This window comes from Protopterus annectens, chromosome 7.part0, assembly GCF_019279795.1.
Source record: "Protopterus annectens isolate FY-2018-M chromosome 7.part0, PAN1.0, whole genome shotgun sequence".
In the NCBI taxonomy this organism is placed as follows: Eukaryota; Metazoa; Chordata; order Ceratodontiformes; family Protopteridae; genus Protopterus; species Protopterus annectens.
In genome coordinates this window covers 589,370,566-589,394,085 of record NC_056739.1, presented here as the reverse complement: position 1 = coordinate 589,394,085, position 23,520 = coordinate 589,370,566, and the positions used below count along the sequence as shown (strand labels likewise).

Here is a 23,520-nt window from a genome sequence, read left to right as displayed (position 1 = left end):
TATAAATACATTTTTTCATTTTCTTCCCTCATTCATTTCAGGTGTCCATATGGATAGATATACCTGTGGAAAAAAAAAAGGAAACATTTGTTATATTTCACAGAGACACTTTAATAAACAAAATATGCTGTCACTTACATAACATAATAATATTACATCTGATATGATTTAGGGACTTTTACTTCTAAGTGAAATAATAAAATCATTATAAAAACCCATTTCCTCTGTTAAGTAAAATGTTCAAATTATAGGCTTATACAGTAAGATAAGAAGTCAGCATTTTTGCAGGGGTGAAGCCCCTGCACCCTCATTCCCTTGCCATTAGAAATAAATTAACTCTTACGTGACACAAAATTCGGGGTAAGGGTAAAACTTTATTACTTTCAGACTTGCATGTAGCAAGGCAGCCACAGCATGCAACTATACAAGATTTCAATAATCTCATGTGATCATTTGAGTCAGTGTTATACGAAATGATCAGACTTGGTTATCCCATTACTTAGCACCCTAGCTGTGTTGCATCTCGAACAGATGCTATTGTTTGTGCATGGTGCTCATCTACCCTGCAAACAAGTCTCTTGGTGGGAAGTCTTACCATTTACCATTGTATAGTTTACTGATGATTGATGGCATCCTGTCATCCAGACTTGGAGAAGAGCAAGAAGCTGATGTATTTCTTCACTTCCTCCCACTTCTATGAGTTTGTGTAATTTTGGATTTGCTTGCCCCCTCATGGTGGGATAAAGGGGGCTCACCCCCTGAAAAAATGTGACCTTGAGAAAGAGAGAGTATTTTGACGAGCAATCTCACAGGATTTTAGATGTTTTGGGTTAAAGTAATCCTGTGTCAGTTAAGTGATACAAGATTATTCATAGTGGACCCCCCCCCCGGCTATTATATAACTGTATGAGGGTTTAGCAGTCTTGCTTTTAGTAACTTATGTTTTGCTTGCTTACTACTGATTGCTTTTGATGAACAGCAGATTTTTTTTTTGTGATTAATCAAATTACTGTTTTGAGCTGGAGCTTTTCAGCCTGAGTTTCAGCTGGAAAAAAGCCATAGAAGTTGCACCAGAATGGCTACGAAAGTAAAAAATAAATACATTTGTTAAACCACAGAGTGGGGCACTCACTAAACAGTCACCAACAGAAATGCAGCATTTTGGCTTTTCCCTTTGACTTTATTTTTCAGTAAGTGGAATTAACTGTCAAAGTGAATGGCACTTATTAAAAGCCTTAGATTTTAAACTATACAGGAAAGCCTCAATAGACTGGAAGAAAAGCATGGTGGAGCACCTGATGGGAAAGATGTATAGGTACAGGTTAGACTCCATTAGAAGAACATTTTGGGCATTCAGTATACTCACAGGAAAGCAGATTGTACCTAGAGGCAGGCAAACTTTATCCTTAGTGGAAAATGAAAGTGCAGTTATTTACGGCTGGTCAAACAGGTTGAGCCTCCTTCAGAGATGTTTAACAAAGACAGTAGAGTCTGCCTGAAAAACTACAGTTCATCAGTATCCTTGAATGCACTGATACAGTTAATGTGAAAAACCTCTTAAAGAACAAGCTGCAGTATTATGCTAAGGTGTCAGATATGAAGTTACCCTACATAGGCAGAGCTTGTACAGTGAGCAAAGTCCATGAGCCTTCAAGTGGAGAAGGGAAACTCAAGGCATATTTTCTGCTATTTCATTCCTTTCTTATCAGGCAAAGAGTAGTATCTACAGAAAACTAGGTAGCCGAAGGGCATGAGTGCAACCCTGGCAGAAATAAAAACTCCAGAAATGGGGGGACCTTAAGTCTGTCAGGACAAATTTATGGAATGTGGACATCATATTATGGCTTATTTATCTAGCTATGCTAAAAGTCAAATGAGAAAGCCATTTAGAACTACATATTTAGAATGACAAAAGAGTCTGGACAGCAAAGGCTAAAAGTTTAAAAAAGGAAAAGAAGCAGATGGACCAGGAGAAGTTATTTGAAATAAACAATGTAAGAATGCAATGTTTTCCAGAGTTGTCCCATATCAGTCTACCAAATGCATGTGACAAAAAAAGCCAAGGATGTAAGAGAAGAAACAATTTTAGAGTGAAAGATTTGCGAATATCAGAAATGAATAAAGAGCAGATCTGGATGGAATGCATCTGGAAGGCAGAACAGAAGTGGTGGAAAAAGCAGGTGCTAGGCAGTGGAGACCATATTAGTTACCAAACTCAGGGTGCTGAAAGCTGTAATTTAGAGAATTGACTGTTTGATAGATGAGACAGAATTTAGGAGAATACGTGGTGCTGTGGTAGCGTTGTCGCCTCACAGTAAGACGTCCTGTTTGATTCTCAGCTAAAGCGTCTTCTGTGTGGAGACATGCGTGAATGGGTGTTCCTTCGTTGAAGGTTGTGCATCAGGGCTGGCAACTCGGTATGTAAAAATCTACTGCCAATCATTAGTGGACCGGAGTTCCGCTGTGGCAAACCCTAACCGGGAAAAGCCGAAAGATACAACAACTAATGGAACTCTAAATAGTATAGAAACTGAAATGTGAGACAGTAGCTGGCAACAGTAGTGAGGTCTTCATTGTGGTAGCAAATAAAAACATGCCCATGCTTCTGTGTTGGATAATAACGCAGGCTAACAATGTCAGGGCAATCCTATGGGCTAAGCTTGTAAAGGTCCTAGAGCCATTAGCCTAGTACATGCCTATGAACCTATGAACATCAAGGAAGTTGGTCAAGTACTTCAAAAAGAATTAAGGTGGCTAGGATTGAGTCTAGACAGGAAGATCACTTAGGACTGATACTCTGTCCTGTTCATGTTTACTTGTTTTTATCTAGCTAACTGATCGTCCTTAGCCAGAAATTATAATAAATGTTGAGGGGAGTGACAACATAAAAGTTTGAGAGAAGAGAGGCTAGAGTCCCAAAAGTAAACCAGATGTTTAACATATAGAGTACATACCTTGAAATGTCTACAAATTATAATAAATATGAAACTTTTATTTGTCTTGATTTCAACTGAAGCATTTTAGATAAAACATATTTTAGGTCAGAGCTAATGGCTAATAAAACAACAAAAAGACTATCAGTAAAATAACTAAAGGTACTTGAATGTCCTGCAAATAAAGGCTAGGCCTTGGAAAATTGTTGTTAGAAGTTGAGGACTAAAAGATCTATTGCACCAATCTTTACTTCTCACTCAAATATTGTTTTGCTTAATATAATTTTTCTGTCCAACTACTCATGATGTCTAACATTCTTAACTCTACCCAACTATCCTATCTTTGCCATTGTCACACAGATACCTTACTTTCAGCACAAGATTTGTATTGATATTTGTAAATGTGTATTATAAGTTTTGATACACCTTACATTTTATTAGTTGATAATTATATTTTATAGATGTGAATATATAATTGCTGTCTCCCAATAAACGTCTGATTTTTTTTGTATTCCTAGGATGAGACTGAATTTTTCACTTGTGGTAAACACGGTTAAAATAAATGAATAAATAACATAATTTAGACTGTCTTTCTTTTCTGTATAGTAAGTTCCTTTTCATCCGGGCCAAAAATGAAATGATGCAGCAAAGACCAGAAGGCAATAACCCCATAGTATTGATGAAAGCGTGAAGACTTGTAGGTAATGAGAGCAGTAGGTGAGGAATGGGGACAGAAATGGGAAGGACTGGTTATCAGCTAAAAAGGTGACACAAAATAGACATATTATGCAACAACAAAATATTAATGTCATTTTCTGACTGAAACAAGATGGTTTTTCTTCATGCCTCAATTTTTTTAATCAAGACCAAAAAAAAAGGCAAAAAAGACAAAAAATATTAAAATGATACCAACTTCTTCCAGATTTGCTTCACCAGTAGTAAAACTGAGCAAGTAAAAAAATATGTTTAAAAGTTTTTTAAACACTCTTAGTGAACAAAATTGGCAAGCTGACTAAATAAATATAAATATTACAGGATGGGAAAACAAAACAAACAAAAAATACAGTATTTTCTTTTGCTTACTAGACTACAGCAATTTAATTTTATTAAAAAAATAAAATATGACCAACACAATACAAAATTAGTTCAATTGAGGGTACTTTAGTTGAAACATGGTAAAAATTCAGGTGTGGCAATCACACGTCTGCTTTAAGCAGAATTAGAAAATCTGCCATTCAGAGTCACACTGTAATACCACAATCTTAAGACATGCACACCACTAATGTTTTTCCTGATTCTTTTCTGAAAATTAATAATTACAGTTTTCAAAAACATATAAAAGCAATAATTATTTCCAATATTTCTGTTAGAAGTGTATATTTATGATAAAGTTTGCATCATTTGTGTCATTTGCTATGCTTAAGTGTTTACTGCTACACAGATTACCTTTACTTCCTATTAAAATAATTGCATTTCTATTAAGTACATTTTATGTTATTTTAACTGTTGACTCCAATTTAGGGATGTCATTTCCAAATACAGTAATATGATTTCATAGCTGATGAAATCAGAACTATCAGCTTTACTTAGAAGGCAAATGTTGCACATAAGCTAATTACTGCAAATGTGGAAACCTTAGAAATGCACATGTACAAGAAGCATTTTTCCCAGTTCATTCTAAGAAACTTAAGTTTTTGAAAAAAAATATTTAAATAATATTTAATTTGATATATATTAACTATGCAAATATCTGTAATGGAGGTTTCATTTATTATAATTATTTATATGCAATTTTCTAGCTGTACATAAAGGCAAATGATTTGCTTCTTTATTCCGTTAACAGGATTGTACTCTAATGAATATATAATTGTCAGTAAATCATTTTTCAAACATCAGTTTTAACTATTCATCACAATCTGTAACAGTACTTTGGAACTTTCATATATCAAATTATATAAAGATATAGCTACCAAAACTCACATTACAAGTGATATTTAAAATATGCAATTCATTTTGCTACTTTCCCACAACATATCCCTATTTTTACTTGAAAAAACAGATATATACTATTGCTATATGAATGTTCAAAAGGTATCCATTAAAATATAGTTTTATATACAGGTCAGGCATATTTTTTAACAACCAGAGGAGAAGTTGTAGACAATAATTAATAAAGAGTTGAAGGAATTTATCTAGGATGGTAGAGGGCAAGGGTCAGGTGGGATAAGTTGAACCTTGCAATAGAACAGGCTAGTTTAGAATTACCTGTTTTGAATGGATTTTAGAGCTACACAGCTAAGGCTCATATACACATAACACAAGGTGAAAGCTATAATTCAAAGTGGAAAAAGGAAGATGGTGAGGTGGAGAGAAATTCAAGAAATAAGGAGAGAGTGGGATTTTGGATGCAGACCCTTAAGGAGAATAACAGCCCCACAGAATATTACATTCAGAAAGTATTAGAACTTCTAAAAACTAATCCAACATAAGAATGGAGAAAAGAAATATTGCCAATAGGGATAACTGTAATTAGGGGAACAGAAAATAGGCAAGAGGGGACTGAAATTTACTGGAGAAAACTGACAAAGGAACCAAGGTATTGGCAGCAAAGAACTAGAGAGGGAAGGGTAATAAGATGAGAAGAATAATAGAAGACATTTGGACTGTAGTGTAGACACTGCCTTCCCTAACAGAGATTGATATTAGAGCACAGGCAAAGAGAAATGGATAGGGGATTTCTAAGTGAAAGACCTATCTGGTAGAGGTGTTAGTTGAATCTTGAACAGTAGTTGCTGTTAGAAATAGTCAATTAGTAGGGCATATTAAATATTGTACAATAAATATAGGAATCAATCTGAAGAGGGTAAATAAAATTGGGAAGAATCACAATGGGAAGACATATCTATGGTTCCAAATATACAACAAAGTTTAGATGATTTAGGATTTTTGCTTGGAACTGTTTGCACAGATATTTTATACCCCAAGCAGGTGTCAAAGAATTTTCCTCTGGTAGATGCCAAATGTTAGAGGTGTGATGGGGAAGAAACAGGTACCTGGGAACATACTATGTTTTGGGAGTATAGTGTAGATATTTACATTTTTCCTACATAGTACTCTGTCAGAACTATTTGATGAGCAAATGGGTGTAACTAAGGAAATAATGTTTTTGAGCTGGGATACAGAATCTGAATTGACTACACATAGTAAGGCCTTGCTAATTAATTTTGGTGGGTGCCCAAAAAGCACTTACTAGAAAATGGGAATCAAAGTGTAAACCAACTGTATTTAAGTACTGAATATTGTAACAGAGATAAAATTCCTGGAAGTGGGATCTTTAGATAAGGGTAGGAGCAAATTACTTAGACAAAATGGAAATTGTGGGAACAATGCATGAGGAATAATGTTTTGGATGAGGAGTGAGGTTTAAGGGAAGGCAGTAATTGAGCAATTTATATAAACTTCCTTGATAGTAGTTATACAAAAGAATATACGTGATGCATACATAATGTTTGTAACTGGGAAATTGTTAATATGGTTTGTTTATTTTTTGTTTTTAAATGTACATTTGCTTATAATTTATATCATGATTCAATAAAGGTGTTAAAAATGTAAACCTGAAAAGACAAAGCATTTAACTTTGTGGAATATATCTGTATATTCATAATCAATAAAAGCTATAATAGTACTGCACCTGATACTGTCCAAGCTGAATGGTTAGTTTTCATGAAGCTTGGTCACTTGGGTGGGTGGAGTATAATGAAAATTATGAATGCATTTACCATACTCAGCACAATTTAAGCTCTTGAGTCCACAAACATTTCATTTTTTTTCCAAAATGCAGTACAATTTGACATATGTTTAATGTTTCATAGAATAGTACATATGCTGAGTTGCAAATTTCTGGCAGAGAATGTTATCAATGTGTTTTAAATGATCTGTTTGGGGATATTTTAGTTTTCATTTAAATAGGTTTTGACAGACAAAAATAAATTTTGTTGGTGTCATTCATCTTAACAATTACCACCAAAATAGGACTGTCTTGCAATTAAGACACTGTGTAAAGATTTTTTTCCTTCGATAGAAGTTGTGTGTGTCATACAATACAGTAGTCAGATCTCTTGGGTTTTAGGCTGTTCTGATGAGATGTTTATAGATTCTAGAATGTCCTTCAGAATAGAACTTGGAGTTTTGTAGCTACATTATAGGAATTTGCAACAACAAAATAGTCAAAACTGATTTGAAGCAGGTCAGTTGGTCAAAAACTACTTACATGATTTGCAGTGTTTGTCCAACTGACCAGATTTCATTATCCCCTATTAGAATGCTATAAGGGAGGATTTCTTCATACCTCCAAGGTGTAATAGCTGATGATAGTAGTGGGGGAACAGCTAGTACAACTCTCTGTATGGGGTTGTAGAAGACTTTAAACATTTTTGTGAAAACCACTTCTTAGGTCAATGTGCATTTAAAGATTGTGAAGTTATGATACCGTTTTATATCCATATGCATCACTCACAAAGAAATGATGCATACTTGATAATATTAGCCCAACAGATACGAGCCATATAGCTGTCTTCATACTAATGATGTCTGATGACACTTTAAGTTACTGAAGCATGTAACACAGAGAATTGTTACACATTAAAACAAACATGTTGATTGCAGTCCTATTCCTTTTCATTATAGGACTAATAACAGATAGGCTTACTGCTGGATTTCAAGGAATAAAAGTTGACTTGTCATAATCTCATTCATTTAAATGCTTGGGTCTGTATGAATGTTTTGCACATGGGATCATGCTTTTTTCATGTGAATTTCTGAATTCCCCAAACAGTTCCATAGTATGTCTAAGACTTTAACTGAAGCAATCTAGCTCAGCCTAATCCCTTTATGTTGCTGTATTTCCATGAGATTGTTCATGAATGCTGAATGTCATGTTATCATCAATGTTTGGTACTATATTAAGCAATTTTTTTAACAGACTTCCAATTTAAAATCGAGAACTTTTATGCAGTTAACTGTTTGTCCCTCCATCTTGTTAAGAGCAAGTGAGATACTTCAGCACATTGGTCTACCACCAGCCAGGGTCTGTATCAAAGCTTAAGTCACATATAGGCTTTCCGTAGACAAACATAGAACATTAACAGTCAGCCTGGAACAAGGGAAAACCTCCACTTTGGAGATTGTCCCACAATGACTGCATAAATGTTTTGCCCCAGAGGAATGAGATATCATCTGAGACTACCACTTAATTTAAAGTCAACAAAAGCAAACAAATAAATAAAAAAGAAAGCAAATTGCATAACCAGTATCAGTTGTCATGGAAATATCTCATTTCACATGGGTAAAATGAGGACACTGAAGTGGAATGGAAGTCAAGTCACATGCAAAATGCTAGAATATAAAATGTTAAAAAATGCACTGCTTAGGTAAAATTCTTTAGATGTTACACAGCATTTTCATAACTTCTCAGACAAGTGGTCTACAGCGAAGCCATTAGCCAACTTACCAGCCATATTATTTTCCTGGTACACGTCATTCCTCTGGAGATTTTAATGCACATGCCTTAGCCATTTTTGAACAAACACCAGTCTTCCAGACCTACAAGTGAAAAATAAGCAATAAAGGAAGATAAAAAGCACTGTTAAATATACAGTCATCTAGTCATTAAATCCATGCATTATATCTGGTTAAATTTTTTTTTTTTTTTTTTGCAAAATTCTTCTGTGAACTGTAGTTGTAAACCAGCTGCCTTAAGTGTTTGCAATACTACAAAGGAGTTTATTTCACTTTTGAAAAGCTATGACTTTTAGTATATTCGAAACAATGAAACCAAAATTTAAACCCATGTTTTGTATACTACAGACTCTGAAACCACAAACTGTTCTGGTCTCTGCATAGAAATATCCTGAAGAAATGGAGTAAGGAGGAAATAACTGACAGTTAACAAAATTTGCTTTGTTGCTGTAACTAAAAATTCTATATGCATATAGATTAACATTCTTCATACCTACTTATCATTTCTTTTCCTGTTATATAAAAAAATGCTCTTAGTTGCAGACGTAAACAGGGAAAGTGTCTTTTAGATGCACAGAACGCTACAAACTGCATAGTTATATTATACCTTGAACACTACTTCATTTACCAATGGGAAAGATAAAAAAGGTGACTTTTCCTAAGATATTACATAGCTTTCTCCATAACGTTTTACTCTTGAATTTCCAAAACACATGCTCTGTTATTGCTTCTTCTTGACAAATTAAACATGTTCTGTCACTTTTCTTTTTATATGGTGTATTTCCTTTTACTGGCAATTTATCTATTACCAATCTCCACTGAAAATCTTGACATTCTACTTTCTGATTAGACCATTTGCTTCTTATTTTTATAGCTTAAATTTTTTTCATGTTAGATTTTCCCATTGTTTACATAGTAAGGTTTTATCATTACATTCTTATACCATACTTTTCTTTTTCTATATCATCAATTTTTATTTTCCACAAAATATTTTTTCTTGGTAACATTTTATTTCGTCATTTATGCACTGTTTTTCTCTTTTACTCTTTTCTACCATAGCCAAAAATTTACCATACTTATATTTATTGAGTTTTACTGCTGTCTCACCTTTTTCATTTAGCCACTTAAATACTTTGTACAAATTTAATGAAGCTGCGTATACCACTGGGTTAATTAACCCTAAACCTCCTTCTTCTTTATATACATACAGAACTCCTCTTATTACTAAGTTTAATCTAGAACTCCAAATAAATGAAAAATCTATCTGCAATAATTCCTTTTCAAATACTGTTGGCAATATGATTACACTTGCTAAGTACACTGTTTTCCCATCAGAGCTGAATTTATCAAATAAGCCTTTTTTCTGAATCATAATTTATATGTTTGCCAGAAAAGAAATTTGCTTTATTTCATCTATTGTTTTTCTCGCTGAATTCTACTTACATCTTTATTCTCAAATCTTATATCTAACACAGACATTTCATTCATTGTGAAATATATATATCCCAATCACCTTTTTCATTTATCCACTTTAACACTTTGTACAAATTTAATGAAGCTGCATATACAACGGGGTTAATTAACCCTAGACCTCCTGTTTCTTTATTTACATACAGAACTCCTGTTTTTACTGGGTCTAATCTAAAGCGCTATATAATTGAAAAAGCTATCTGCAATACTGTTGGCAACATAAATGCACTTGCTAAGTACACTGTAGCACTGAATTGATAAAATAAACATTTTTTTCTGAATGATAATGTATGTTCTCCAGAAAAGATATATTTGCTTTATTTCTTCTATTGTTTTTTTTTCCTATTGAATTCAACTTACATCTTTATTCCCAATTTTTATACCTAGCACAGAAATTTCATTCATGCTAAAATATATACACCTGATATTTACTACAACACTTAAGCTTTTACTTTTCTCTTTATTTAAAACCATCCCTATCACCTCAAGATACTCATTTATGTAAATTGTTACTTCTTTTATCCAAATGTTGTTTTTTGCAATTATTATAATGTCATCTATATATGTTAACATAACTGGAATTCTTAACCCTTTGGATGTTATATACCCCATCACCTTCATTTTGTAATTTATTTCAGATACTATGACATAAATAATGCAAAGAGCATACAACTCATTGGACATACCTGTCTTACACCACTCTCCATATGTACCTCTTGGCTTAACCACCCATTTACAAGTATTTTTACTTTATTATTACTATACACTGACATATACAATTGTACACAGACTTGTACACAGACCTGAAGAAGTCTAGAAGGATGAAAGTGATCTTTGTTAACAGTAGGTTATGAAAATCGAATATGATTTTTACAATTGATTTTTTACATGCAAAGTGTATATGTATATATTTATATGGTTCCCCTTCACAAGATCGAATATATGAATACTCAAAACTCATAACCCCGAGCCCAAAATCTTGAGTATTCATATACTCAAGATTGTGAAGGGGCACAAAAGGAAAGAAAAAAACACTTTTTCTAACGTACCCCCCACACCCCCTACTTAAATATACCAACTCCGAGATCACACTACAGCAAAGGAGATGGAAATGTACCATTATGCGCTATATGCATAAGTGCACAATGGACACTTTCCATTCCTCCGCTAAAGTGCGGTCATGAAACCTGCACATTAAGGAAGGAACAGTACAGGGGGACCCAGCCCCCTACAAAAAGGTAAGTAAAACCCTTAATCTACTTTTTTACACCTCCCGTTCACAATTTTGAGTTACTGAAACTCGCGATTTTGAACTCGATCTTATGAGTTTCGAGCTTTCAGTAATTCGATCTTGTGAAGGGGAATCATTTATATATATTTTTTGATTGCCAAATGGACTAAGGTTGATATATTTCCAGCCATGTAGTATATTGTCTTGAATAAAATCACAGACTTAATAATCTACTTAATAAATATTATTATGACAGCTACTACAATAAACCACTCCTTTGCCTGATAAAAAGTATATATGAAACTATTGCTATGTTATTTTTGTTTTACTTGGATCTTTTCAACTGGAAACAGACTGCCTGCCTTGCTTGGATTACTTTCAAATACTTAGTAATTCTGTACAATATTTCAAATTATATATTTTTTATTTTTTTTAATTAAGACGAGTTTAAGCTCACTATATCTACTACTATTGTCTTATCTGATTAATATACAGTGATTAACTAGAGATATATGGACTGAAAATCCTCCAGACAGTGACGTTTCTTACACTGTTTTGACATATGCAATTTCCTAACTTTCTCATTTAAATTATATTCTTTCATGTCCAACTGTGTCAAATGCCTTATTAAGATCTTCTATCATGATATTTGCTTCTTCTTTTCTGTTCATAATATCATCCAACATTTCTCTAACAGTCAGAAGTCTTGACAACCCTTCCCCTTTATACTATATATACTATCTTCCGTAATATTCTCAATTTTAGTTTCAAATCTCGTTTGTATTATTTTCATAAAGATCTTATAATCACTATTATTCAATTCTATCTGTCTCCATTTTTTAAATTCTCTTCTAGGTTTCTTCATCCATATGAATTTAAGTATTCCACTACATAATTCTCTATACATTAAATTTTTTTTTTGGTAATCCCTCAAATTTTTATACATTTCATATCCTATTCCATCTGGGCATGTAGTCAAATATATATTTACTTACCCTAATACTTTCTCATTTAAAGAAACATCACTTTCCAACTCTTTATTCTCTCTTTCTGTTAACTTTTTTATTTTCCATGTTTTTCCACTACCTTTTTTTCATTGAACATTTCTTGTACATATTGTACTACACTATTCATAATCTATTTGTGAGTTCTTTCTATTTCTCCTTTTACATTTTTATTTCTTTTATTGTACTACTATCTTCTTTTACTAATATGCTTAAGTAACTTGATACTTCTCATTTTCTTTGTAAAGATATCTTTTCTTATATAAATGAGGTTTGGTTACAAACCAATTTGTCCAGGGACATCTTCAGAGGAGGTTAGATAAATATAGTAGTGGGAATTAAGAGGGTGGGGGGTGAAAGGGTTAAATGGGAATGAGGGATGAATGGGAGGAAATGAGGTAAGGGTAGGGAGGGGTTTATGCAAGTGTAACTGGGTAAGGAATCACATTTTGGTGTGAACTTGCTAAGGTAAGGTACGCCCACAATAACCTGTAGGTATTCCAGGAGAAAAGGCAGGCCTCAGGGTACTGGTTGGTGGCATGTGGTCTGTATACATATAAGTTTTTTTTGTTTTTGAGAATAGGCAAGGGGGTTGTGTCTAGGTAGGGGGTATTTGTGTCTAGGTTGGGCTAGGACTTATGGTGCAGTTTGTTGGTCAGGTTTTAGTACAGTGTGGGGTATTGGCAGCCTTGTTTGTTCCCTGTTTTCCCTGAAGGAAGCAGGCTCGAAAGATGATGGAGGCTGTTATGGTGGTTATCCTGGTTGCTAGAGTGGTGTGCAATGAGGTTGCAGATGAGGGAGTACAAAGTGTGCAACACTCGGTAGCCTAAGGAAGTGGATTTGAAAGGTAATGCATTCAGCTGGGGTGGAGGTTTGGTTGCTGGCCTGGCGAACAATAAGGTCGCAGGTTATCTTACTTTATATGGTATACTCATTAAGGCACACCAGAGTTGATGCAATTGGGGTAGTGTAGGGGCAAAGAACATAAATTCAACCTATTTATTTATTGTGACTCATCGTTGGAAATTGGGAAAGGAATGTTGAAAGGGGTAGAAAGCTACAGGTGGGGTGAGAGCAGGAGCATTCACAGAGGGAGGACAGATGAGAAGAGAGTAAGCTCTTGAAGGTGGAGGTATTATGGGTAGTTCTAATGTGAGGGGGAAGAGAAATCCAGGATTTGGCAAGAGAAAAAGATAGTAGCAGTTGTCCTGGAGTACGTATGGGTTTGTAAACTTCAAGGAGATTTTGATTATTGCTTCTGAGTAGTCTTTGTGGCTGATGCAATTTTAGGGTGGAGGAGAGGGAAGGGCAGTTAAAGGGTTTGAAAATAAGCTTATGTGCAGTTGTGAGTTGAATATATGTCAGATAGTTGGGAAGTTCCAACCAATTTAGAGAATGGAGGGAGTCACAGTGATGAGTGGAGGATTTGGATCTGGTGGCAAACTTAGAGATTTTATTGTAGCAGGAAGATAGTTTAGATATGAGGGTAGCTTGAAGATTAGTAAGGAGAGGGGGTCTGTATAGGAGTGAGGGAATGAGGTATGTGGTAGCTAGTAGTTGTTTGGTTGAGGGGAGTGAGGTAGCAGTTATGTCAATATAGCATTCCAAGTTTCTGATGAGTTTTCTTAATATTAGTTTGTAGGTGTATGTCAAATTTTAATTGATCGTCAATAACTACTCCCAGTAGCTTAGTATTAGGTACGATTTCTACAGAGGACTTGTTTTGGCTGAAAATAGAGATGGATGCTTTGTCAATTTTGGTGTGTCTGGAAGGGGTGAATATCATGATTTTGGATTTGGATGCATTGAGAGCTAAATGGTTATCTAGCATCCAGTTTTCAGTGCGAGAAAGGGTGTCTTGGGTTAGATTCTTAAGTTTGGGGAGAGAATTGGTGGAGCAGATGATGTTAGAGTCATCTGCATATTGGACAAGTTTAGCATTGGGGGATGTTCTGGTAGAAGTCATTGATGAAAATATTGAATAGTAAGGGGCCCAGTATTGAGCCTTGTGGAACACCAGTTGGGGTGTGGATGAAGGAAGAAGTACAATTATTCCACTTTACAGCTTGTTCTCTATCTGAGAGATAGCTGGTGAACCAGATGATGGAGGAAGAGGATAGACTGATATGAGAGAGCTTGGTCAAGAGGATATTGTGGGATATAGTATTGAAGGCTTTAGATAAGTTGAGAAGGAGGGTAGATACTATGTTGCTGGAATCACGAGCAGAGTTAATCATTTCAAGAAAGGAGAGCAAGGCAGTAGTGGTACTATGACCTGGTCTGAAACCATGTTGAGAAGGGGTCATTAGTTGGTTGTCCAACAGATAGGATAGGAGTTGTAGATGGATACATTTTTCTAGGATTTTTGAGATAGGAGACAGAATAGCTATTAGGCAGAAATTAGAGAGTTGTTTCCTCCTTTGTGGAGGGGGATGATGAAGGCTTTTTTCCAAATGAAGGGTACGTGGGATTCTTGGATGGAGCGATTTATTAGAATGCTGATAGGTAGAGCTATGCCATCAGCAGTTAGTTTGAGGAAGTTAGATGGCATATTGTCAGGGGCGTTAGAACTAGGTCTTAATTTTCGTAGGAGTTTTTTAATGATATCTGTAGGAATAGGCTTGAGAAAAAAAGAAGGGAGTTCATTATAATTGGAGGTTGGCAGGCTGGAATTAGATATATTCAATGAGGTGGAGGTAGGTGTATTATTAGGGAATGATGAGGTCGTTTAGCTATTGAGTCTATAAAAAAGGAATTGAATTGAGTCGCTAGGGCATGGTCCAGAGAGTTGGGGTCAGGGAATGGGTTTTCTTTTTTACCAGGATGGAGGACTGAGGAGATACTGTTCCAGAATTTTCTTGGGTTCGTTTTATGGTTATTTTGAAGTTTGAAATAGTAGGATTTTTAGTCGGTAGCTATTTGTTTTTTTTACCTGATTTCAAACTTGCTTGCATTCAGACAGAGAGCTGGGTGTTTTAAATTTTTGATAGCATTTCCAAGATTTGTCTCTGAGATGCATAAGGGTTTTAGTCTCTTTGGTTAGCCAGGGGGCAGTTATGGTTTTAACTCTTTTGGTTCTGGGGGGTGGGCAAAGCAATTTAGCAGGTTAGTAAATACTGTGTTGAAATGAGAGACAGCAGCATCCAGAAGAAGGGTTTTTAGGGGGTTCCAATTCGTGCATCTTAAAGTGTCGGAGAAGGTTTGAGGATTGAAGTTCTTTATGGTACAGGTTGAGATATATTTATGCTGTAGATGGAATGGAGAAGGAGAGCGATATGAGAAAGCAGGCAGATGATTGTTGAGGGGGTCAGGGAGGGTGCCATAGTCTGAAATATTGTTAGGGTGGGAGACTAGTATCCAGTCCAGAACACTGCCTGTGGTGCTGTCCTTATTGAGTCTAGTAGGAGTATTGATTAACTGAGTGAAATTATATAGGTTAATAGTCTGAGAAGGCGTAGGTGAGTTTATAGAGGACCGGTTTATATAACGTCACCTAGGATTATTGTTTCATTGTTTATGTTACAGGTAAACTATGACAGAATATCCTCCAGAATAGGGATAATGTTGCCTGGAGGTATGTAAAGAGTAGCTATGCATATACTCTTATGGTTATTAACTTTAGGAGGGCTAGGGTTAACTCAGCAGTAGCAAATTGGGGTGTAGGGTGTTACTGTTAAGGTGGAGGAGAAAAGTAAGGCTACTCCTCCACCTTTCTTTTGAGGTCTGTCATTTCTTATGAGGCGGTAGTTGGGTGGGGTTATTTCAGTGTCTTTTATATGTGCCATCCACCATTCAGACTTGTTTTTATAAAATGTTCTAATAGTTATATAATCTTTTCATAACTGTACTATTAAAATCTTTCCTTCTTCATTCCATGCTTCCTTGTTTATCGTTTTGTTCCTTTACCTGTTTTTATATAGTCCTTGTTTTCTTTTATCTCTACCTGCAAGGTGATCTGAAAATCTGAAAATCCTGAATCCCATATAAATGACAAAGCTCTCTGCAATAATTCCTTTTCAAATACTGTTGGCAACATAAATGAACTTGCTAAGTACACTATTTTTCCCATCAGTGTTGAATTTATAATTTTTTTTTTTTCTGAATGATAATTTATATGTTCTGAATAAAAGACATTATAGCAATAACCCATGCCTGGGTGTGGGTAATGCTGGATTTACCCATGGTTGGTGTGGTTTGGTCATGAGGGCGAGGCCCAAGTGGCCAAACAAAGCCAACCATGGGTAAATCCAGCATTACCACACCAGTGATATTGCTATTATAAAATGACATTATTTAAGAAAAAAAATAATTACTTTTCTTAACTCATTAACCCCGAGTAGCTTCTCATGGTGCCTGTGTGTTTAACATCGAGCGTGCCATGAGAAGATAGTTATTTCAAGCTCTCAATCCAGAGTGCCTCCCTGATGCGAGATAAACTGTAGTGCAAATCTGTAGTTGAACCTAATGTAAAACACACTGACATCATAACTGAACCTGTAAATTACACTATACAGTTATGATTCAGTGTGTTTTTACATTAAGTTCACATTCAAGTTTTACTTCTAATTCAGTTTAAAAGGTTTGTGATAAGAAAGTGGTGGCAGCCAATCGGATTCTTGCAATCCAAGTCACCACTTGCATATAGCTCCACCCCCAACTTAATTTTCTTTTGTTTTATCCCAATAAATAGAGGGTCCAGCAAAAGGTATTTCTTTTCTTTGGAATAATATTTGGAGACCTTACCTGCTGCTGAATCCCTCTATTTTATTTCTGCACTTAGATCGCCAGAGATAGCCATTGACACTCACCGGCATTTGCTGCAAGGAGTTCCTGGTTAGATTATCCAAAAGAACTGCTCTTTTATACCCCATCAGGTAAGCTGTCGCTTCGTATCCTTCAGAAAATGCATGCTAACACTAATGGATATCTGTAAGTGGAGTTGGATTTAATGTTACAGCGTAAGGATTTACAATTGCTGCTGTAATCATTGCATTTATTCATCGCGGAATACTGTTGTCGGTACTTTTACGTTAACGCAGTAGCACAAATGAGCTAACTTAGCCTGTGATAGAGCAATATTTAAATGGCCTTTGCTTTCTTATTGCTATTTCATCATTTCATTTTTTTCAGTTAAGAGTATTAAAATAGCATCCTTTAATTCTGAAAAGTATTCAGGTAAGCAAAACTACCACAGAAATCTCTAACAAGTGCAAGAGGGAGGCTTTATGGCCTCTTCAACCTGTCTACGGTTATTGCTGCCATTCCGGACGTCCACCTCATGTTTAGAAGTGTTTTCTGAACAGTAACTAAACCCGCATCTTAATTTTTATTGTGAACGGAGTTTGTAGGTATAACGAATATAACAGATATCTATTTAATTTAGTTTTTGCCGCCGTTCCGGACGTTCACCTCATGTTTAGAAGTGTTTTCTGAACAGCAACTAAACATGCATCTTAATTTTTATTGTGAACTGAGTTTGTAGGTATAATGAATATAACATATATCTAATTTAGTTTCTTCGACTTTACTCACATTCACTGTGCATGCCATATCATGGGACTTCATTAAAACATCTGTCATATCACATGGAATTCCAGTAGGTCATCAGTTAAATTTTTAATGCAGAATTACATTATTGGTGAAATATTTCAGATTACCATGCATACTTGAGATGTCTCATTAATCAGGCATGTGTTTGAGGTATGGTATTGTGTTTTGGTGTTGGCCATTATACAATTGTTTATATCACGCTATGAATTTGATCACATATGTATCCACTTATTGTGATTGCCTTAAGATTCACAGGAACATGGCTATCAGTAATATAGTTTTGAAATGTGTTTTAAACAAATGTGAAATTAAGATTTTTGTGCAGTGCTTCTTCAACATTATAGTTTGAATCCATATGACTTGCATTCAAATCATCATACCATGGCTGAATAAATTATCTTAGGAAAGTCTGTAATGCTCTAAAGGTTAGGCCTTTGGCAAAGATAACTTTAACATAAATTAACAGAAATGTAATATATGTAATATAATTTACTGAGGACATTACTCAGGCCTGTACCATTTGTCCGACCTTCAACTTCATTCTGCTAAACATTCTGCTAAACGTGCCTTCAGTATATAGGTATTTACACAAGTTCCTCACTGCCACTTATAACATCTCTAGCATTCATCCCAATGTACATTGTAAATTGAGTGACCACAGCCTTATGAAACAAATAAAAGGTGCTAAAATTTAAACTATTCAATAACAGAATACAACACCTAAGGGATTATAAACAAGCTAATTTAAAAAAATTAACATTGAGTAGTATTTTAAGAAAGTGTTCAGCATTAAATACAATATCAAACAGAGGTATATAATTGCTACTACAGGAACAATTAATCTTAACCACATATAACAATACAAAAATATGGATAAAGTAATATTACCTAGAGGGTCAAGACTGCTATTAATTTGATAAAAAAAATATTACTTTAATAGTGTTTGTCATAGCACTGATATTTTTATCACACAGACTGACAGTATATTCAGTTTTTGACACACCTGCGAGTGTATATGTGTATGCATGGAGGGAGGTGGAGACACTTTGGCACTACAGTACATATTCATTCACATATTTGATCTTAAAATCATAGCCCTAGATTAAGTGCCCTTTACATGATGGCTTTTATTCCATCAGTACGACAATACAGATACTTGATTCTTTCATGATTTCCTAGTCCATTTCAGTATGCTATTAGACTTATAACATCACTTTACTACAGCTGTCATCTCGCTCTTAACTGCTTAGTCAACAGTGGAGCAATGGCTGCTAATATTCCCACAGCATGTTTAAATCCGTTTCATACTTCATAGTCTATTATGTGAGATGAACGGCTTTTGCTGATTGCAGCAGACTTTCATAGTTACATCTTTCTTGTCTTTTTTGTCTTGGCTAGTGTTAGAAAAATATGTATTTGAACATATATAAAGTGCTAGTTAAAAAGCAAATAGTGTATAATGCATTTTATTCTATTATTAATATGGCAATAAGAATGATTTTACATGTAATTGCTTGAAGCTTTGAAACTGCAGTGTATTTGAACTCTGACCCTGGCAGTAGCCAGCTCAGCAAGCTTATGTTTTTCACTAATGATTATCTGCTGGGTCAGGAAATTAAATGTATAAAGCATTGAAAATCTTCTTCTCCTTCCTTTGGGACAATTGGCCTTATAAATGTTATCAAGATAAGACGCAGCTGTTGGGAGAATGTTGCAAGAAGAACAAAGAAGTGTATTACAAGACTGAACCAGCTATTGTATTCAAGCAGGCCTGAAACCTTGAAGGAGTAACATTTACAGAAAGACATTATAACTGACCAGGTGCTTTGCAAGGCTATATTATTCCCAAGGGAAAACTTTTTTAAATATGTAACATCAGCAATCTTTATGAATAGGATGTTGTGAACCATAGTGATGTAGGTGCCCTGTGACTAACCACGTCAGAAAGGTGGGCACAAACTAGAAAGTAGAAACTATAAGAATTGTATACTTCCTGTATCATGTCAGACAAAATTCTGTACTTGTACGTTTTTTGCCTCCTGGTGTACACTAGTAATTTTTTGCATCTGAGCCTCCTGTGTTGTAATCTTTATTTTTATTTAACAGTTTGGTCCTTCTTGAACCGGAAACCCTCAGACAGCTACAGATCAGAGTGTACCGGTGGTCGAACACTGTGCAGGAGAAGCTACCGAAATGGTTCTTCTTGAAATATAAAAGACCTCCGACTGAAATGTCATTTTGAGAGGCTGGCCACTATCTGATCTGTGGCCGAAGAGCGGTCTCGAACTGGTCGACTCAGGAGGCTCAGGTAGGAAGACATTTGCCTTTTTTCTGTTTTAAATCAGGGACTAGGTTGCAGTAAATATTATTGTCAGAAGATTTGTTATACAGATCAGGGACAAAAGGAAATTACTGTATATTTTGTCAGAGATCAGGGAAACAGAATAAGGTAGGCAGTCATTCTAGATAAACTGTGTAAGGAACTGAAATACCACGTGGTGAAAAGGGTTACGTAACATTTTCTTTTAGTATGGGAAATCAGTGCACTAAAACATCACGAGATCCGGCCCTAACTGAAGATGCAAAATATATGCAATTACAACGGGCTGATAATGTTAGGTATTATACAAAATGGGTTAATAAATACGGATTTGATGGTAAATTGGATAAAATTTCATTAGTTAAACTCTTAAAACAACTTAAATCTGACGCAGAAGGTCAGGCAAAAAAATAACAATGATTAGGCATTCCTCAGGCACACAGGTGGATTGAGGAAGTAAACCGAAGGGAACAGAAAACTAAAAATGCTAAGACATTATTTTTAGATAAAGAGGATAATAATATAGTAATAGCGACGGCTCCTCCTCCCCCGCCCCCTCCGATGCCTTTTTCAGGATATGAAGCAGGTGGACAAGCTGGTCCACGTCCACGTTATCCTGATGTCACAATGACACTAAAACCATTTGTTAGAGATCCTATAGAAACTAGGTCCCGGACATGTAAAACACTTGGGGACACAGACTCGTATCAAATAGGAAAAAACACACAAGAGGAAAATGAGGAAGAAATCTGTCCATTTATCGAGGTACCAAATCCTCAAGCAGGACAGGAAGGGCAGGACCCAACTCTTCTAGTGTACAGACCATGGACACCGGAAGATATTCGGAAAGCTACAGAGGGAATCCCCCATCCAAAAGTCAATTACACGAAGTTTTTACAAGATTTACAAGGTATGAGACTAAGTTACCACTTAAATGGGGAAGAAGTAGAAAAGGTAGTTAGACAAATTGTGGGTCCAGACTGGCACATGATTTGTGGCACCTGGAATCCTCGAATTGCAGAGATTAAACCACTCCCACATAGTGACGCAGAACTAGACAACAGAGTAAAAGGTCTTACAGACCGAATTTCCAAAAAAATGGAAACCTAGAGCAGATTGGACTTGCATTAACCAATGCATACAACAAGAGAATGAAACTGTAGATGGGTATTATGGTAGATTATTGGAATGTTTCAATAACCATAGTGGTATGGCTATTCCTGAAAATCAGACACATGATACCTCATATGAACAGCAACTGAAAAATGCGTTTTTGAAAGGTTGCATTGCACCTATCAGTAGCTTCATTACGAAGCATATGATAGATCATTGAACAAGTAGGCTACAAGCCTTACTTGAATATGCTAGACATGCCGAAAGACACTTCAATAGTAAAAAGAAAAAGAAGACACAAGTCTTCACTGCTGAAGATGGGGCTGAGGTTTTTGTAGTACAGTCCGGTAAAAAGGGTAAGAAAAATGCCCAGGGAAACAGACAATCTGACAAATGGTCAGAAGATTTTGAAGAGAGAAAAAAGAAAGGTGAGTGCTTTAAGTGCAGAAAGAAAGGACATTTAGCGAGGGATTGCAGGCAGAATAAAAAGGTGACTACAGAAAGCAAGGATGATGAGGACTAACTATATGATAGTGATGAAAGTCAGAAATCATCAGGAAAAGCTAACAAACAAAGAAAAAATGTAAATGTAGTAGAAGGAATAGAGGAAGTGCAAGTAGATATGGAGGATGAAGAAAGTGAAATTTTAGATTTGGCATTACTGAGCTTGGAGCTCTATCTGGCAGACACAAAACCGGAAGTCACACTTCTGGTGGAGGGGAGGGAAGTAAAATTCCTGTGTGACTCAGGAGCATCACAGACTTTGATATACCCCTCCAAGTTACCAGAATATTCTGAATCACCTGATTATATATTAGTAAAAGCAGCAAACGGACAGCTATATAGGGAGCCACTCTCCCATGATATAGCAATATCTGACCCTGTTTCAGGTATGACTCAGAAAAGTAAAATCGTAGTTTCTGCAAAATGTCCAGTAAACCTACTGGGAAGAGATCTTATGCAGATATTTGGCATAGCGGTAGTTCCCACCATGCAGGGTATGGAGGCACAAAGACAAATGGATACTTTTGTGGTGCGACCGGAGGGTGAGACTTTTTACTGGTACAGCCAGGACCTAGTTATGACTGGTCCAGGGGCAGTAACCGAGGAACTGATGAACGTAGCCATCAGTAAGGCCCCCTCCCTTGACACTGACCGACAGCATTTGTTACACTATACTCTATACTACTGTAGCATGCCAGGACCTGATAAAGAATATGAGCAAGAATTATTCAAAAATCCTGCTAACAGATTAGTATTACGAACCTTGTATTGAGATACTGAGGGAAATAGTGTGGTAAGCTGTTCATTACCTCAGGAATTCATGACACTGTACAAATCTAATCGACTACCGCATGTCAGCTTAACAAAAAACAAGAATATGAAATGGGCAGATTTAGGAGAAAAAGTAACAAGATGGGAAAAACAAACTGATTTAGAATTATCAGAGCAGGGAATACAAAAACAGAAATTGAATTGGCTAACACAGACACATCCAGCTGTACACTTACAAACTAGTGAAGACAGCTGATTAGCGTTCTTATTAGAAGAAGAAGAAAAAGCCTTGTGTGATATACCAGAGATTCTTTGGTCAGCAGGCAAATCAGATGTAGGATTTATTTGAACAGCAGGACCAGTTACTATTACACCAAAATCAGCATTTAGACCACAAAAAAGACAATACCCCTTGAGGAAAGATGCAGAGCAAGGAATCAAGCCTATAATAGCAGCATTACTCAAGGAAGGAGTACTGGTAGAATCTCTTGATTCACCATGTAATACCCCTCTATTTCCTGTTAAAAAAGCAAATGGGGAATGGCGGATGGTACAGGATTTACAAGCTGTAAACAATGCAATAATACCCAGAGCACCTACGGTGCCAGACCCACACACCTTGTTGAATGATTTAAAGCCGCAACAAAAATATTTCACTGTAGTAGACATAAGCAATGCTTTCTTTTCAATACCTATACATCCTGATAGCCAGTATTGGTTTGCATTTACATTTCAGGGTAAAAGGTATACCTATACTCGGCTACCACAGGGATATTGTGAAAGTCCAACAATATTTGCACAAGAAATGGCTGGCAACCTGGCAGGTTTTACCCCGCCAGGAGGTAGTCAGATTCTTCTTTATGTAGATGACATCTTGCTAGCAGCCCCTACCCAGCATCAATGCAGGGAGGATACGATAGCGTTATTAAAATTCTTAGCAGCACAAGGACATAAAGTAAACAAAAGTAAGTTACAACTTTGGAAAAAACAGGTTAGATACCTAGGATATGTAATATCCAATGAAGGTAAAATATTAGACGAAGACAGAAAAACAGCAATTTTACAAACACCTAAACCAGCAACCAAGAAGGAAATGATGTCCTTCTT

The 23,520-nt window shown here is 35.7% G+C and overlaps 1 protein-coding gene across 2 annotated transcripts in view; it reads right to left on the bottom strand.

Moving 5' to 3' along the window:
• The window catches only part of LOC122806611 (mucin-3A-like), a 391,121-nt gene that overhangs the window by 1,736 nt on the left and 365,865 nt on the right, over positions 1-23,520 (bottom strand). For both annotated transcript variants that reach the window (XM_044077178.1, XM_044077177.1), the window contains exons 20-21: positions 8,443-8,534; positions 1-63 (exon numbers count right to left, since the gene is read on the bottom strand). The exon at positions 1-63 is cut by the window's left edge and continues 1,736 nt beyond it. In XM_044077178.1, coding sequence (XP_043933113.1) covers positions 8,469-8,534 — 66 coding nt within the window. In that variant the 3' untranslated portion in view covers positions 1-63; positions 8,443-8,468. The remainder of the gene's footprint in view (positions 64-8,442; positions 8,535-23,520) is intronic.